General features: G+C 44.8%; 6 protein-coding genes across 6 annotated transcripts; 5 read left to right on the top strand and 1 right to left on the bottom strand.

The window, feature by feature from the left end:
• On the bottom strand, window positions 1–4,135 carry LOC108096153 (extensin). The gene is made up of 2 exons (XM_017197535.1): window positions 4,058–4,135; window positions 1–471 (listed from the first exon to the last, which is right to left on the bottom strand). The coding sequence occupies exons 1-2, from the start codon at window positions 4,133–4,135 to the stop codon at window positions 1–3; spliced, it is 549 nt and encodes a 182-aa protein (XP_017053024.1).
• Window positions 4,136–4,615: 480 nt separating this feature from the next.
• Window positions 4,616–6,012, top strand: LOC108096155 (extensin-3). Its single transcript, XM_017197536.2, is given in 4 exon segments — window positions 4,616–4,649; window positions 4,784–5,317; window positions 5,320–5,424; window positions 5,426–6,012. Coding segments are annotated over 4 exon segments (1,089 nt in total). The 5' UTR covers window positions 4,616–4,646; the 3' UTR covers window positions 5,873–6,012.
• Window positions 6,013–7,641: 1,629 nt separating this feature from the next.
• On the top strand, window positions 7,642–8,530 carry LOC108096179. Its single transcript, XM_017197562.1, has 2 exons — window positions 7,642–7,727; window positions 8,212–8,530. The coding sequence occupies exons 1-2, from the start codon at window positions 7,725–7,727 to the stop codon at window positions 8,527–8,529; spliced, it is 321 nt and encodes a 106-aa protein (XP_017053051.1). The 5' UTR covers window positions 7,642–7,724; the 3' UTR covers window position 8,530.
• A 1,808-nt stretch (window positions 8,531–10,338) lies between these two features.
• LOC108096178 (leucine-rich repeat extensin-like protein 3) lies at window positions 10,339–11,145 on the top strand. The gene is made up of 2 exons (XM_017197561.2): window positions 10,339–10,430; window positions 10,489–11,145. The coding sequence occupies exons 1-2, from the start codon at window positions 10,428–10,430 to the stop codon at window positions 10,993–10,995; spliced, it is 510 nt and encodes a 169-aa protein (XP_017053050.1). The 5' UTR covers window positions 10,339–10,427; the 3' UTR covers window positions 10,996–11,145.
• A 295-nt stretch (window positions 11,146–11,440) lies between these two features.
• LOC108096176 (extensin) lies at window positions 11,441–12,546 on the top strand. Its single transcript, XM_017197560.1, has 2 exons — window positions 11,441–11,518; window positions 11,577–12,546. The coding sequence occupies exons 1-2, from the start codon at window positions 11,516–11,518 to the stop codon at window positions 12,462–12,464; spliced, it is 891 nt and encodes a 296-aa protein (XP_017053049.1). The 5' UTR covers window positions 11,441–11,515; the 3' UTR covers window positions 12,465–12,546.
• Window positions 12,547–13,686: 1,140 nt separating this feature from the next.
• LOC108096213 (pollen-specific leucine-rich repeat extensin-like protein 3) lies at window positions 13,687–14,654 on the top strand. The gene is made up of 2 exons (XM_017197601.2): window positions 13,687–13,743; window positions 13,812–14,654. The coding sequence occupies exons 1-2, from the start codon at window positions 13,741–13,743 to the stop codon at window positions 14,520–14,522; spliced, it is 714 nt and encodes a 237-aa protein (XP_017053090.1). The 5' UTR covers window positions 13,687–13,740; the 3' UTR covers window positions 14,523–14,654.
• Window positions 14,655–14,853: the final 199 nt, after the last annotated feature.

Here is a 14,853-nt window from a genome sequence, read left to right as displayed (position 1 = left end):
TCACTGGGGTGGCAGGTAGGTGTTGCGGGGTGCGGGTGGCAGATAGGTGTTCCGTGGCACGGAGATCACCTGTGGTGCAGGCCGAGAAATCACTTGGGGTGGTGGCAAATAAGTGTTGCGAGGAGCAGCCACTGAGATCACTTGTGGGGCAGGACGAGAAATGGTTACCACCTGCGGTGCGGGACGCGAAATCACTTGGGGAGGTGGCAGATAGGTGTTGCGGGGGGCAGGCACCGAGATCACTTGTGGGGCAGGACGGTAAGACGGGATCACTTGGGGCACCACACGAGGAGCAGGGGGCAAATAGGTGTTCTGTGGCCGCTGGATGATCTGCTGCTGAACCCTAGGAATCGAGACCACCTGATGTTGCACCTGAGGAGGCAAGTAGGTCCTGGACAGAGAAGTGGCACCAACCACTCCCAGAAGAGCCACTGCCAAAGTAACGAAGATTACACGCTGGCGGGAGAAATACTTTTCGTTAGTCCTGCTTTCGCAAATATTATAAATAAATCCGATCGAAACCCACCATGTTGATCACACAAAGTCAAACAATTAAACTGTTTTTTTGCGAGCGCAACATTTGGTATTTATAAGACATTTTGGGTAGAACCCCAAAATATATAGTATATATAATAAAATTCTGTTTGGATCGTTTGCATATGTATGGGTATTGTCATTCTAGGTTGCAGGCAAATGCGAAACGCGGTTGCGATTGATACCCATAAATAAAAAGCAGTAATCCAGACGCAGATTCCATGTCTGCAATAAAGCAATTTGGTAAATCAATATGAGTTAGAATATTTCAAATTGAAAGTAGCTCGTCAAGTCCATTAAATTGACTCAGGTAGATGCTTTCACTTTTTACTGGCTATGAGCTGACGAATAAGAAGCTGCAAATATTGTTCTCTTTTACAAAGTCGACTTACGAATACTTTTTATTCATAAGCACCAAAAAAAGTTTGTTTTAAGAAAACCTTACTCTCGAATTTGGATCGAAGAATATCAGTTTATGGTCGAAAACTAGGCAACAATATTCCGATTTTAGAATGTTATACCTCTTGGAAAGAAAAATCGAGAAAAATGATGTAGGTGAATGTGCAGCAGTGCTCTTACGTACGAAAAGGACAAAACTTTCCGCAAACAAATTTTGACGATCTGAAATCCCATTGATAGCTAGATGTTAAAAGGGAGAAGAAATTTGAAAATTGTAAATGCCAGCGAAAAACTAAAATGGAAATTAAAAATCTAGTTGTTTTTTATTTTTTTATAATTTTTTTCTTGTCTGATTTATGGATGGTGTACTTTTTTTTTAATTTTTCATTAAAATAATAAAAATATAATGATAATATAAATAATATTAAAAATATTAAAAAACCTATATCATTAGATTTTCCATTTTTGGTCGATGTTTTTTCATATTTTATGGCTTATCAAAAATTCAAAAACTTGATTTTTCTAAGTGATCCAAAAAGCATTATGGATATTATTATTATGTAAAATGCAGTCAAAATGTTTGCTCTGACTCAAACACCCTGGAAAAATAACATTTTTAAGTTTTAATTCCATTTCTAGTAAAAAAAAATCGACAACTTCAACAAACGTAGGAATTATTATTTTTTAACTTTAATATATATTTATAAAATTATAATATAATCAACCCATTCATGAAGTGTATATCTCGCTGAAATTTATGGCCTCAATTTCAATTATATGACACCATACAAGCGTGCTTGCTGAACAAATATAAAACGGGTTAGCGTTGGGGCTATCTTTGTATCATCTTTGAGATGTAACAAGTTAATGTTTAAATTTCTTGGAAAAAATGTTCAAAATAAATCATTGTCATGGTTAACCCAAACAAAACGTAATATTATATGTAAAATGTGTTCCGGAAAAAAATGTGTTTCGTTACAAGAATTAAGCTTAATATAGTTTTTTTTTTCATTAATATTTTACCAAAATTGTATAATTTTATTGTCGTGATTGGTTTGGTCGCGATTGCTGTTATTAAAAATCGTGATATGCTGCGTATTGGCCTTAACATTCTTAGTCGAGACACAAACCACGAATGTTAACCACAACGGCTAATTCAAAGGTGATGTTAAATTATACTTCGAATTTATGTGCTCTTAATGCAGATTTATACAGCCAGAAAGAAATTTTGTTGTATTTTTAATGAACTTTAGCTTTTTGTTTCTGTTGTCGGTTGTTGGTTTTGCGGTTTCGTTTTGTTCGCGCAAAAAGTTGCCAAACATCCAGTAAATATTGGCCTGTAGTTAGTCGGTTGTGTTAACTCGGCTTCCGTTGCTGGCGGCTAATTGATGCCCACATTATCTCTCCCCCTTTTGAAGATTAATGTCTGGCATTAGGTGGTGGCTTATGCTAGGATTGATAAACAGTTTTCAAAATTATTTGCATGCATCGGCAGGAATTTGGTTTTGGTTTCGGTTTCGGATTCGGTTTTGTCTGGCGAACTCACAGATAGGTATGAATAGAACAAACTTGTTCTTAATTATGCCTAATGTGAAATTTATAAACACTAAATTCTAAAGCATTCACCAAACTAATTGAACCGGTTTCGGGATCGGTTCTACGGTTCTACAGTTCTGCGGCTCTGCAATTTTCGATCCCCGTCATCCGATTCAACGCACGCGTGTTAAGCGGTGCACATATTTGGCTGTTTCAACAAAACGCTAAACAAACCCATTGGGTAGAACACACGTTTGCGATGATATATATGGGCTTTATATACAGGCGACTGCAGAATTCAAACTCGTTTACCGTTGTGTGGCATTTACCCAGCATCCATCTAATCAAACCGCAGGCAGAAGCGCTGTTTTGATTTCGGATGAAGTAATCAGAGCTAATTTTCAACATTAGCGGGCAGATCATCGCCTGAGAACTCATTTAAATGCCGGAAACTTTGATCCGATCAGGTCAAAAGCATATCAAATTCCGACAAATTGGCTGACTCGCTAACAATGAATTAAAATGAGCCACCTCGAATTTCCAATGACTGTAGCATAATGTCTAGCAATCACTTGATTGACAACATAGTCCAAGCCATGACGAATATAGTTAGACTCTCAAACCAGATCGCATTGATGACAAAAGATCTTCCCCATCGATTGCATAAGATATGTACAAAATGGAAATTAAGCTAAAAATCCCCGCAATTCTAAAAAAAGAACAGCATAAAATTATTAATTGCTCGGTCAACGATCGACCTAGCAGTTTTGGTGGGAATTCTTCGAATTCAACCATCTTTAACGTCATAACCGAAGAGTATAATTATGAGTTTGAATCATTAAGCAATTAACACAGCAATCTAAAAAGAAAGATTTGCTAGCGATTGGTTTGCAAAAATAAATTGATTTAATTAAAATTCAAATCGATTGTATAACAATCGAGTTTCAGCGTTGGAATTTAAATGAACGCCATTAAAAATCAGTTTAAGAGTGCAACTTTTGTTTTGCGTGAATCGATTTTTCAATTGGCGTCAAAGAACAGGAATCCCGAACAGTGGGTTAAGTGGTTAAGGGAAAGTTGGGATATTGTGGTTGTCCTTGCAGAGAGCCAAGGCAAAGGTCAGTTTGAGTAGGCCACATTGTAAGGAACCGGTTATATCTGATAACTGACCCTTCTCTGCGGTTGATTCATGCACCTGGATGAATTCGCCCTTCGGTAGTGTGAGTAATTGCAAAATTTCGAAGTTAATTTTGTTTTGGATTTTTTAGCTCCCAGTCAGAGGCGGAACTTTGGAGAATTTATGCAAATCCGCGCATGCTCTCATAAATAAAACATTCCAAATGAGTTTTATGGTAGAACCATATAGAATCGAAATTAATTTATGCTTTTCGTCGCGCTAACCAGCCCAAAACGTGGCTCTAAACTAGATTTATGTGGGGGATCAATTAAAAGTGCCATTGTCTATGTCGTAGAGTGCGAAGAGGCTCCATCATCGCGATAGGCCACACAAATTGGATGTCACCGGAAAAAACACCCCTGCTGGTTGTCGATCAAATATTTGCAGATTGTCGAGCATGAAATTGCGCACCCATGCGGGACCTCCATCCCCGATTCCCAGCTTCTTCGAACCCCTCAACTCTCCGATCTCGCCCACAAGTTCGTCCATATTTCACCGGTTTTTCTTGAATTCAAATTAAACTCTTTTCAAACAGCTCACGAACCGCAGAGTCTGCTTTTAAGTTATCATATATATTAGAGTTGTTCTTTTTTTTTTTTTTGCTTTCTTTGGGTTATGATTTTTATTAGATTCAAGCTCATTTACGTTGGTTCTATTTGGCCCGGCTTGTTCTGGTTCGTCTTTGTTGCCCCGGCCAAAATCTGATTTTGTCGCCAAAAATATACATTTCGCCGGGAATATGACGGCGAACGAGATGGATCGTAAGTTTATGGGTGTCGTTCTGAGGGAGCTGCTCTGCGGTTGAGGCAGAGACGTCGAGCAGCAGCCGGTTAACCAACCCAAGCAGGTTCTGTTTAGTTTTCGGGGCTCCGACGAGAAGCTTCTGCCGTGAAACATCTTTTGGCCATCCTGAGGCGCTGAACTATAAATAATGTAGACTCCGCCCGAGAAGGCACAGTCGCAACTCTGCCTTCGTGGTGTTGAATTGGTTCTGAGCAAAATGGTAAGATCGCATTTCGAGGATCAAGGATCGAGCGCTGCACTCGGTGGTGGATACGAATACCGAGCCGTCAGACCGTGGAATATATATATAGACCGATATACACAGAAGGCTGATCCCCCGTCCTCTCTCCGCAGAAATTCCTGATCGCTTTCGCCCTGGTGGCCGCCGCCAGCGCAGATGTCTCGCATCTGTTCTCGGGCAGCAACAACCTGCAGGAGGATGGCTACCACTACGCCCCGCCCCGCTCCCCCGTCGTGATCGACGTGCCCTACGTGCCCCACGAGTCCGCTCCCCCAACCGTGGTATACGAGCCACCCAAGCCCAGGCCCACGCCTCCCCGTCCCGTGTACACTGCCCCCCCGGTGGTCTACCACCCAACGCCCGCCGGCGTCCTGAAGGACGATGGCTACCACTACGGCCAGCCCTCCGTGAAGTTCGAGGTGTCCGCTCCCCCGCCAGTGTACGTGAAGCCCCCAGCACCGAAGGTTGAGTACCTGCCTCCTCCGCCAACCAAGAAGGTCGTGTACACCCCACCCCCACCACCACCAACCAAGAAGGTCGTCTACGTGCCTCCTCCACCACCACCGACCAAGAAGGTCGTGTACACCCCACCCCCACCACCACCACCGAAGAAGTACACCCCACCCACGCCTGAGTACCTGCCCCCGCAGAGACCCAGAAGGTTGTGGTCTACACCCCACCCCCACCACCACCAACCAAGAAGGTCGTCTACGTGCCTCCTCCACCACCACCGACCAAGAAGGTCGTGTACACCCCCTCCCCCACCACCACCACCACCGAAGAAGGTCGTCTACACCCCACCCCCGACTGGGATCCTGAAGGACGACGGCTACCACTACGGCCAGCCCTCCGTGAAGTTCGAGGTGTCCGCTCCTCCACCAAAGGTTGAGTACCTGCCTCCCCCACCCACCAAGAAGGTTGTGTACGTCCCACCCCCACCACCACCAACCAAGAAGGTCGTCTACGTCCCACCCCCACCACCACCAACCAAGAAGGTCGTCTACGTGCCTCCTCCACCACCACCAACCAAGAAGGTTGTCTACGTCCCTCCCCCACCACCACCAACCAAGAAGGTCGTCTACGTCCCTCCCCCACCACCACCAACCAAGAAGGTGTACGTCGCCCCCCCAGTGGAGTACCTGCCCCCCGCCCAGAAGGGATACAGCTACCCCAACGACCCCCATCCGGCGTTCAACTTCTAGGCTGACGAAGCTCATTGTAAATACGCAGATTAAGTATTAGCCATATTTCTGAACGAGTTGTGAATGAGTGGTTTGGCCTTTCGCGAGAAAGCCGACTCCACTTCGAGTTAACGTGAAAATAAAAATCCTTCGATTTAAAATTCTCTTTTTTATAACTCTGGATTTGAAAAACTTCAAAATGCCTTGTCAAAACCGAAAGTCTAGGTCTTTAGGTAGGTGCCCTTTCAAAAAGCGCGCCTTCGAAAACTTACATCCCACATCAGCAAAGACGATCCAGAAGTCAAGTCCGCTCAGCTTCCATTTGGTGCCATCAGCTCCTTCAACTTCTGCGGCGCTGCCTCGACTCTGCTCAGGTGGAACTCAACGAAGAGCAGGGACAAGGGCTCCGGTTTCTCCAGCAACTGGGGGAAAGATCTGATCATCAGCACTCACCTCGTCTTTAGTTCCACCTTCCTTAGGGTCACGTGGTCCACAACCTTCAGTATCAGCTTCCCCCCTCGCGACGTTGGATTTAAATTTCCAAACTGGTAAGGGGGGGATTTGGCGCCTTGGGCTGCCACTCAGTCGGTAAAGAAACGGTGCGCAAGGTTGCCACTCCGTCGATTTCTAAGGTCAAATAATTGGTATCTTTTGGGAGTAATAAAACAGCTTAAAATTATGCACTGAAAATTTACAGCAAACTTAATACGAGCCATTAGCAGACTGTTATTATTTTATTAAAATTTTGGGAATATGTTAACTGAATAAAAATAGGTAAAATATTTTAACACTGAAGCCAGATCCTTGAAATGAGTTCATTAACCCTAAGTAATTCGATGTCTTTTAACATTTTAATTGACTATGTAAACTGAATAAAACAATAGGTTGGTATACCCATTGTTCTATAGCTGTAGCTTTTAAATACTACCACATTCTCACAATTAAGTCGGTGAGTAATATTCCCTGGCAAATACCTAATCCAGTTATCAACTCTTTACTTTACTTTTGTTTGTCTTTCTTTGGGTAATCAATTAGAGGGCGTGTCTCCATTCAGATCCCGTTGGCACTTCACAGCAGGTGGGATTTCCGCCACATAAACTAAGCCCAATCAATGGCCAAGCGGCTAATGCAATCAATCTTTCGGTGTCCACCGAAATGCGATTCATACTATAATCAAAATGTCAAGTTGGCATGGATAATATGTGCGATCGTCGGCGAATCTGCGGCCGTAAAAAGGCAGTGAAACGGAAACGTGTTGAAACGTCGCTTTTATGCTGTTTATAGCTCTTTATATGCCCAGGTATCGGATCGGGCAGGGCTGCATAATTGAATGGCTTTACGAGCCACTCAGATCACGTGGCTGGGGGCAAACACAGATCCGTAAAGAATCATTAATTCGAATACAAATCGCCAAACAAATGCGCCCGAGAGACAAAAGCAACGCACTGACACTTGACCCCACAAAACGAGTCTTAGCCTTGGCAATGGATATGTGGCTATGGATGCCGATGTGGCTGGGGATTGAGATGGCGATGGAGATGGAGATGTTGTAGCGTTTTGAGTGGAGCAGCAGTAGTAGCAGTAGCTGTAGCTCCACCACCATTTGGCCCAAGACATCGATTCGCTTGTTTGTTTATCTAGGGCCGCTCACCGCTTCGGTTTATGTTTTGGCTTCAGCACAGTCATCACGATCGGCTTGCCGCAATTAATAAAATGAGGCAAATGTGGCGAACATATAGAAGTATAAATAGTTTGGGCCCGATCGCCGGCGCCTGCATTCGCTTGAGCAACGTTCCGCTGGCAGCGACAACTATTACGGCATTCTAAGAGGTTCCCTTTACAAGAAATCCCCGACATTGGATTCTCTATCATCATGGTAAGCGACTGCTTTTAGTAGCTTACCCGTGGCACTAAAGTGGATAGTAATTTGCTGTTTTTCAATTACAAATTGCTGCAAATTGTGGATGCCACCACTTGTCATTTCAAGGAATTAATAAATAGATTACCCACAAGCTTAACATAGTTGCATAGAAACGTGCAGATTTCATTGCTAAAAGCATTAATCATTTGGCTCATAAAAAACTGTTTTATTATCAATTCGATCAAATCAGGTTCTTATATTTGGAAATCTATTGAATGCAGAATCTCAATATATGCATATTATTTTGTGAGAACTTTGAATTTTATTGCTACTTTTTGGCAATTAAAAATCTAGTTTATTATAAATAGAATATTTAAATAAATGTATGTGTTGAGCATAGTTTATTCTCAGCCTTTTAAAATAAATTCTCGAATTTTTTAATCAACATTAATTACTTTTACTTTACCCTCTCTTATATTTCCTTAATGTTTTTTTTTAGCGTCTTTTGGTATTCAGTCTGTTTCTTCTGGCAATTTGTCTTGCGACCCGAGCAGATGTCTCTCAGTTGGTGAGATCTGGAAATGGATTTGTGTACGACGTGCCCAAGGTCACGGAACTGGAACTGGAGGTCAGCAACGAGTTTCCCACCGGCGAGGAGTTCCCCCAGGACGCCATCCCGGTGGCTCCTTCCGATGCGGAATTGGGGCTGGCCGAAGAGCCCGAGGAACCAGTGATAACCGCCGAATCCAACAGTGCTCCCTCGAAGAAAATCCACGGCTACAAGTACCAGGTGCCCAGTCGGCGCTTCAAGAGCTAAATACCCGCCCTACTAACTTGATTTTGTACCAAAGTTTCGTAATGATAATAAAAAAATAAAATCAAAACTAAGATCTAACTGTGTTCCTTTCACAACTCAGGCCCTTGGACAGGGCTTAGTCCAAACACTTTTTGCCTTGGACTTGGCTCAGAACGAGATTCACAGCTTGTGGCTTCATAAAAAGCGAAGCATAAAATGTCCAAATATTTCTTAACTAAACCGGTTGAGGACTCACAAAATTTGCACAGATTTGCGATAGACCATAAAGTCTGAGGCCTAGCCATCGCTGAGACTAATGCCCATAAAGAACGGCAATTAAATGCATAATCCGCATATAAGAAACGAGCGTTTTGGCAAAAGGCGAGCAGAAACGAGGATGGCTCAGCACACGCCATCCGATTCCGGCACTTGACAATCGATCAGCTCGATCTCCAGCGGGCGGTTCAACAACCCATAGTTTTGGGCATCTCGATGAAACAAAAAGTGATAGTTGAACCCAGACCAGTATCGTCTGTTTGTTTATTCAATCGCGGCTGAATACGCTAATCCAACTAATTAGTTGATTTAACGCTGCTGTTAGCTAAACCGATGGGTCGTATTTCAAAAGCTTATGACATTATTCAAAATAGTTATATATTTTGGTAAACACCGATCTAAATAGAGCACATATTTTTGAACTTGTAAATATTTTTAAAATATGTAATGGCGACATTGATACCGAAAAGTGATCTTGATTTTTCCGTGTTCTCACCTTGCTGTAAGCTCCTTACCATCTTCTCCGCCTCTGCAACATAACTCGCCTGATCTGTAACTGAATTGCTTCCGCAAGATCATGTCCAGCGGACGGCTTCATTGTCCATCTGTCCATGAAACGCTGACCACTCAAACTGAAACTTCTTGAGCGGCAAAAGGCAGCGCGCGCCATAATTATTATAAATGAAGTCTAAATGATTTATGACAGTCAGCAGAGCACGCTTACAACGCTCCTAGCGACGGAACTAACTCTTCGGATGCACAGAGAAAAATGTCAAATATTTTATTGAATATCCATAAGTTTAGATAAACAAGAAAACAAACTAATTAAATAGAATAACTAATGTTCCTCGAATTAATCAATTCACACAAAAAATAAGAAGCTTTAAGAGGCAGAAAAGGTGATTTGAATTGCCCTATAATTAAATCAATAATTTAATTATTATGCATAAATTTATGAGCATTTCTGGGGCACTAATTTAATTCGTTAGGCAGTTTTGATTTAAATAATTAATGTGCTTAGATTAATCTCAATAAATATCTCAACTTTTTGCGGTGGCATAAATGTTTCAAATTAATCTTTAAAACAAATAATACTTTAAATTAAAGGCTTAAATTTGATGAGCAGTTTTAATATACGAATTTAAACCTGAAAGATTTTGCTATTTCTCTGTGTGTTGGGCATTGTTCCCCAAGTTCCCTCGGAAGTGGAGGCTTACTTTAACACCATAACAATGACCGCAGCGTTAACCGAAGAGCGAAGTGACGACGTCGATGAAAAGCGAGTCAGTAGGGCCCATAAAGGCATAATAATGGTTGCAGAGCGCCGATGCCGAAACAATGACGGCGGTGTTGACGGTGCTCCTATGTCAACTTTGGCTCACTATTGTGGCGCTAATCATTCATATAAACATAGCGCTACAGATACAGACGTTTACAGATACAGATACAGATACACTTACCGATACAAAGAACGCCGTGGGGCTAGCGGAGTTATATCGATTTAAATGATAATAATTGGCCTCTACTGCCATGGACAGTGTCGATCTGTTTTAGAATTTTGACTATAAATAAACCGCTGTCGATGCAAACGGTCAATCATTTGTGGTTTAAGAGCTCAAGGTGTCAGACATATCATAACGGACATGGTGAGTGTGGTCGGATGTGGGTTAAAAGCAGGATTTCATGATGCTTAAACCATTTCAGAAGCTGTTTATTTTGGCCACCTGCCTGTTGGCTTTCGCAGCCGGAGATGTTTCGCATTTGCCATTGGAGGTTTTGGAGGAGCACCACGATCATGGCTATGGGTACGATTATCCCAAGCCGGAAGTGCCATTTGTGATTGCCAGTACGACGGAGCCACCACCACCGCCACCACCCACTTATTTGCCACCCAAGCCGGTGCCCACTTACCTGCCACCTCCACCACCAACCACTACTACTACAACCACCACAACCACACCTGCTCCTACTCCTGCTCCCACTTATCTGCCTCCTCCACCACCAACCACCACAACTACCACCACAACCACTCCCCCTCCCACTCCCGCTCCCACTTACCTGCCTCCCCCACCTCCCACTACCACAACAACCACCACCACTACAACCACCCCACCGCCCACGCCGGTGCCCACTTACCTTCCGCCTCCTCCACCACCAAAAGAGGAGCCCGGCTACCACTACGATGCACCCGCTCAGGAATTCCTCTTCTAAGCCAAAAAAAAAAAGGAAAACGGAAACCACCGAAAAACTGCACTGAAAATGGAAGATTTCCCCGGATTAGTTTTGTTTTGAATCGTTGCACTAAGCCTAGCTTTACATAAGGTTAAAACCATCTCAATAAACGCTGTTTTGTTAACCCCATTAGCATCCGTATCTCCCCAATAAATGGGATAAGGCAAAGTGGTGCAGATGGCCAAGTCAATCACCGCCAATTGTCTTGGGGATTTCGTCGCATCCGCTGCATATTCATGAGCCGCTTTTGTTGCTGAGAGCTAATTTGGCCGAAGTCGCATTAATTGTTTTGGGGTAGCGACAGAGATATACCACCACACGCCGATAATTGGCCGGCCTCAAGTTCAAGAAAACCGAGAAAAGTGTGAAGAAAACCAAAGCGTCAGCTGGTGATGTTTCGTGTATAAAAGAGTTGGCCAGCGTCGTTATTGACATTACTACCTGTTGTCGGCAAACGGCAGCAACATCAGCTCGATCAGTGGATAATCTCTTGGACGAAATGGTAAACAGTAGCAGGATTATCTTATAAATTGGTGTCTTATTCAGTGACTTTTCTGCAGAAACCCCTGGTGATCCTTGTGGCCCTGGTGGGGTTTGGCGCCTGCGTTCGCGCAGATGTCTCCCATCTTTACGGAGGAGGTCATCACGATCACGGACATGATCACCATCATCACCACGACCACCACTTTGATGTCCACTCCCATGATCACCATGATCATTACGATCACCATGATCATTACGATCACCACGATCACCATGATCATCACGATCATCACGATCACCACGATCTCCACATCGATCTCCACCATCAACCGGATACGCATCATCACCACCACCACGAGGCCAAGTCCGATATCCCCAGTGGATACAACTATGCCCCTCCAGAGAAGCCGCGTCAGAAGTACCTGCCCCCCAAGGTCTCCCTGCCGCCGCCACCCCCTCCTCCGCCCAAGGCCACCTACCTGCCTCCCTCGAAGCCAGAGGTGAAGTACCTGCCACCCGAACCGGTGGCCAAGTATCTGCCACCCAAGGTGGCTCCCAGCCTACCTCCTCCACCACCGCCGCCAGTTGTGGCCCCCAAGCCCACCTACTTGCCTCCCAGTAAGCCGGAGACCAAGTACCTGCCTCCTGCGAAACCTGTGGAGAAGTACCTGCCCCCTGCCCCAACACCCAGGTACCTGCCACCCAAGGTGGCGCCCACTCTTCCCCCTCCACCACCACCACCACCAGTTGCCCCCAAGGCACTCTACCTGCCTCCTGCCGAGCCTGAGGTGAAGTACTTGCCCCCTGCAAAGCCCGTGGAACAGTACCTGCCTCCCCAGCCCGAGGTGGACTTCCACATCCCCATCCCCTCCTACGCCCTTCCTTTGGGTCCCGCCCCAAGTCCCATCCAGGAAGCCGAGACGGGATACCACTACAAGCCACCACTGCGTCGCTTCAGGCAATAGGATAGCCAACCACCGAAAAACAAATACTCATTCTCCACCTTATTTTAAGCTGTACAAATTAAAAGCATATTAAAGCCCAAAGTCAAATGAAATAGTTTATGTTACAACACCCGAACTCTTTCACCAACCAACTTCAAGGTCAAAGATATCGAACCAAATTGCTGTCACCCTGCCCCAAGGGATCCAAACGAGGGATTTCAATCTGACCCCCAAATCTAATTGCGGCCAATCAACCGGAGTAGCCAAGCAGCTTCGGTTTTGGCTTTAGCTTAGCTTGATCATCACCTGCAGTGTCTATAATTACTGTCTTTTCGGATGAAAAATGATGTTGGTTTTCGGTTAAAAATATCGAATCGATTGCTGGATGCGGTGTCTGTTACAGAAAGATTCGAGCCGGGCCAAAATCGCTAATCGTCAGTTGCAGCCGGGAGCTATGGAGCGACAGGTGACCTCTTTCACGGTTGCCCACAGACGGGGAAAATCTTTCAGGCAGAATTATATAATTAGGTCCTTTACGAATTTTTAATACTCTTTTTAAAATGTTTTTTTCCTAGATTTAAAGTATTTTTCAGTTAAATGAAATTGACGCTATAAATATGGTAAACTAATAAAAGCGTGAAGTCATGAAATTTACTCGTTTATAAGAAGCATTAATTAGAATAAAGACACATTAGGAATTTTTGGTTCTTAAAAAAGGAATCAGGAAAAATGAGTTCTGCTAGTTATTCTAAAATATTTGTAGCTATGCAATTAATTAACCGTAAATTAAGATTTCCTTTAAAAAGGCTTTCAAACAGGATTAAAATCAAATCGAACATTAAACTAGCTCCCAAAAAAGTACGCTCAACTATAAATTCCGGCCGTTGCCCAACCAAAACTATTTTAAATACTTGGCAAACGCAGCGAAGCTCGTAAAACCCAACACGTTTATGGCTTTCAGCCATAAAGAGCTCGGTGTCCGGGCCAAAAAACAAAAGCCAACGCAACGAGATGACTTCGAATTAAGAGATTTAATAAAAATCGAATGCCAATTGCCAATACCGGCTGTCAAAGGGGCGAGACCCCTAAACGCCGCTTGGCTGACATCCGACAGCCCGGCCATATAGTTCGATCGCAGCCAGATCGTCTCTCGCGTAATGAAGTGACGAGATCGCTTTGAAGCGGCCACTGTTTCAGGTTCAGGTTCTCTAACTGTATAAATAAAGAAGCACTTGCCGGAATCTGTATCACTTTGTTAGAGGCCGTCGTCGCAGCAAGAACGTTCCCCCCAGCAAAAATGGTTTGTAACTCGCCATTCAGGAATAACCACTGGAATATCATATTATATATCTATTATATCAATTTCAGAAAGTCCTCATCCTGGCTGTTTGCAGCTTGGCTCTGGTAGCCGCTGATGTGTCGCATTTGTTCGGTCATGATCACCATGATCACCACGATCATCCTGGCTACAACTATGACCCTCCGAGCATCCCCTTCGACCTGCCCACTCCGGCTCCAGCTTACTTGCCCCCGGAACCTGTGACTGCCCCACCTCCGGTTTACCTGCCGCCTGCCACCGTGAAGCCCGCGATCCCGATTGTCAGGACTCCCAAGCCGGTGTACCTGCCTCCTCCACCTCCACCGCCGCCAGTTGTAAAGGTCAGCCCACCCAAGCCAGCCTATCTGCCGCCTCCACCACCAGTGGTCAGGGTTAACCCACCCAAGCCAGCCTACCTGCCTCCTCCGCCGCCGGTTGTCAAGGTCAGCCCACCCAAGCCAGCCTATGTGCCACCACCAGTTGTGAAGGCCAGCCCACCGAAGCCAGCTTACCTGCCTCCTCCTCCGCCAATCGTGAAGGTCAACCCACCCAAGCCGGAGTACTTGCCACCCGCCCCCGTGGTCGAGGAGCCCCGCTACGTGGCACCTGCCATCGTGCCCACCTTCAAGATCCCGATCCCCTCGTACGCTGCCCCGCTGGAGGAACCGCTGAACACCTACCTGCCGCCCCAGGAGATCGTGGAGCCCAAGAGCGACGATGGCTACCACTACGATCCCCCGGCCGAGCCGTTCCTCTTCTAAACCGCACTCATCCCAAGCCATTTCTTGTTTGTTGCCTTCGAATGTCACGTGTATTTACCTCTAGTTATTTATTGTTTACCGAGCTCAGCCTGCACTAAAAACGAAATAAAGCTTAGCACTGCGAAAACGTAACTCAACCCCAAGTTTTGTATCCTGTTCTGATCTTGAACTCGAGAGGGGAAATCCTAACACTCGAGAGGCCAAGACCACGAACTCGTCTCAAGTGTCTAGAGAGACAGCATAATTGCCTCTGGTCGGGTAAAAATACCTCTCAACCAGGCAGAACAGTTTCATTCATGGACAATCCAGTCGTGGTTATTTTGGGAACTAG

The sequence above is a fragment of the Drosophila ficusphila genome, unplaced genomic scaffold (assembly GCF_018152265.1).
Source record: "Drosophila ficusphila isolate 14025-0441.05 unplaced genomic scaffold, ASM1815226v1 contig_106, whole genome shotgun sequence".
NCBI classification, from domain to species: Eukaryota; Metazoa; Arthropoda; class Insecta; order Diptera; family Drosophilidae; genus Drosophila; species Drosophila ficusphila.
Note: the sequence above shows the minus strand (reverse complement) of the source record. Positions and strands in the feature narration are given on the sequence as shown.

Bases quoted from the DNA above. Each gene is read 5' to 3' on its own strand.
- LOC108096153 (XM_017197535.1), bottom strand. From the start codon at position 4,135: ATGGACGAACTTGTGGGCGAGATCGGAGAGTTGAGGGGTTCGAAGAAG. The intron at 472-4,057 runs GTGCGCAATTTC...ACTAACGAAAAG, and splicing joins GGGATGGAGGTCCCGCATGG to TATTTCTCCCGCCAGCGTGT.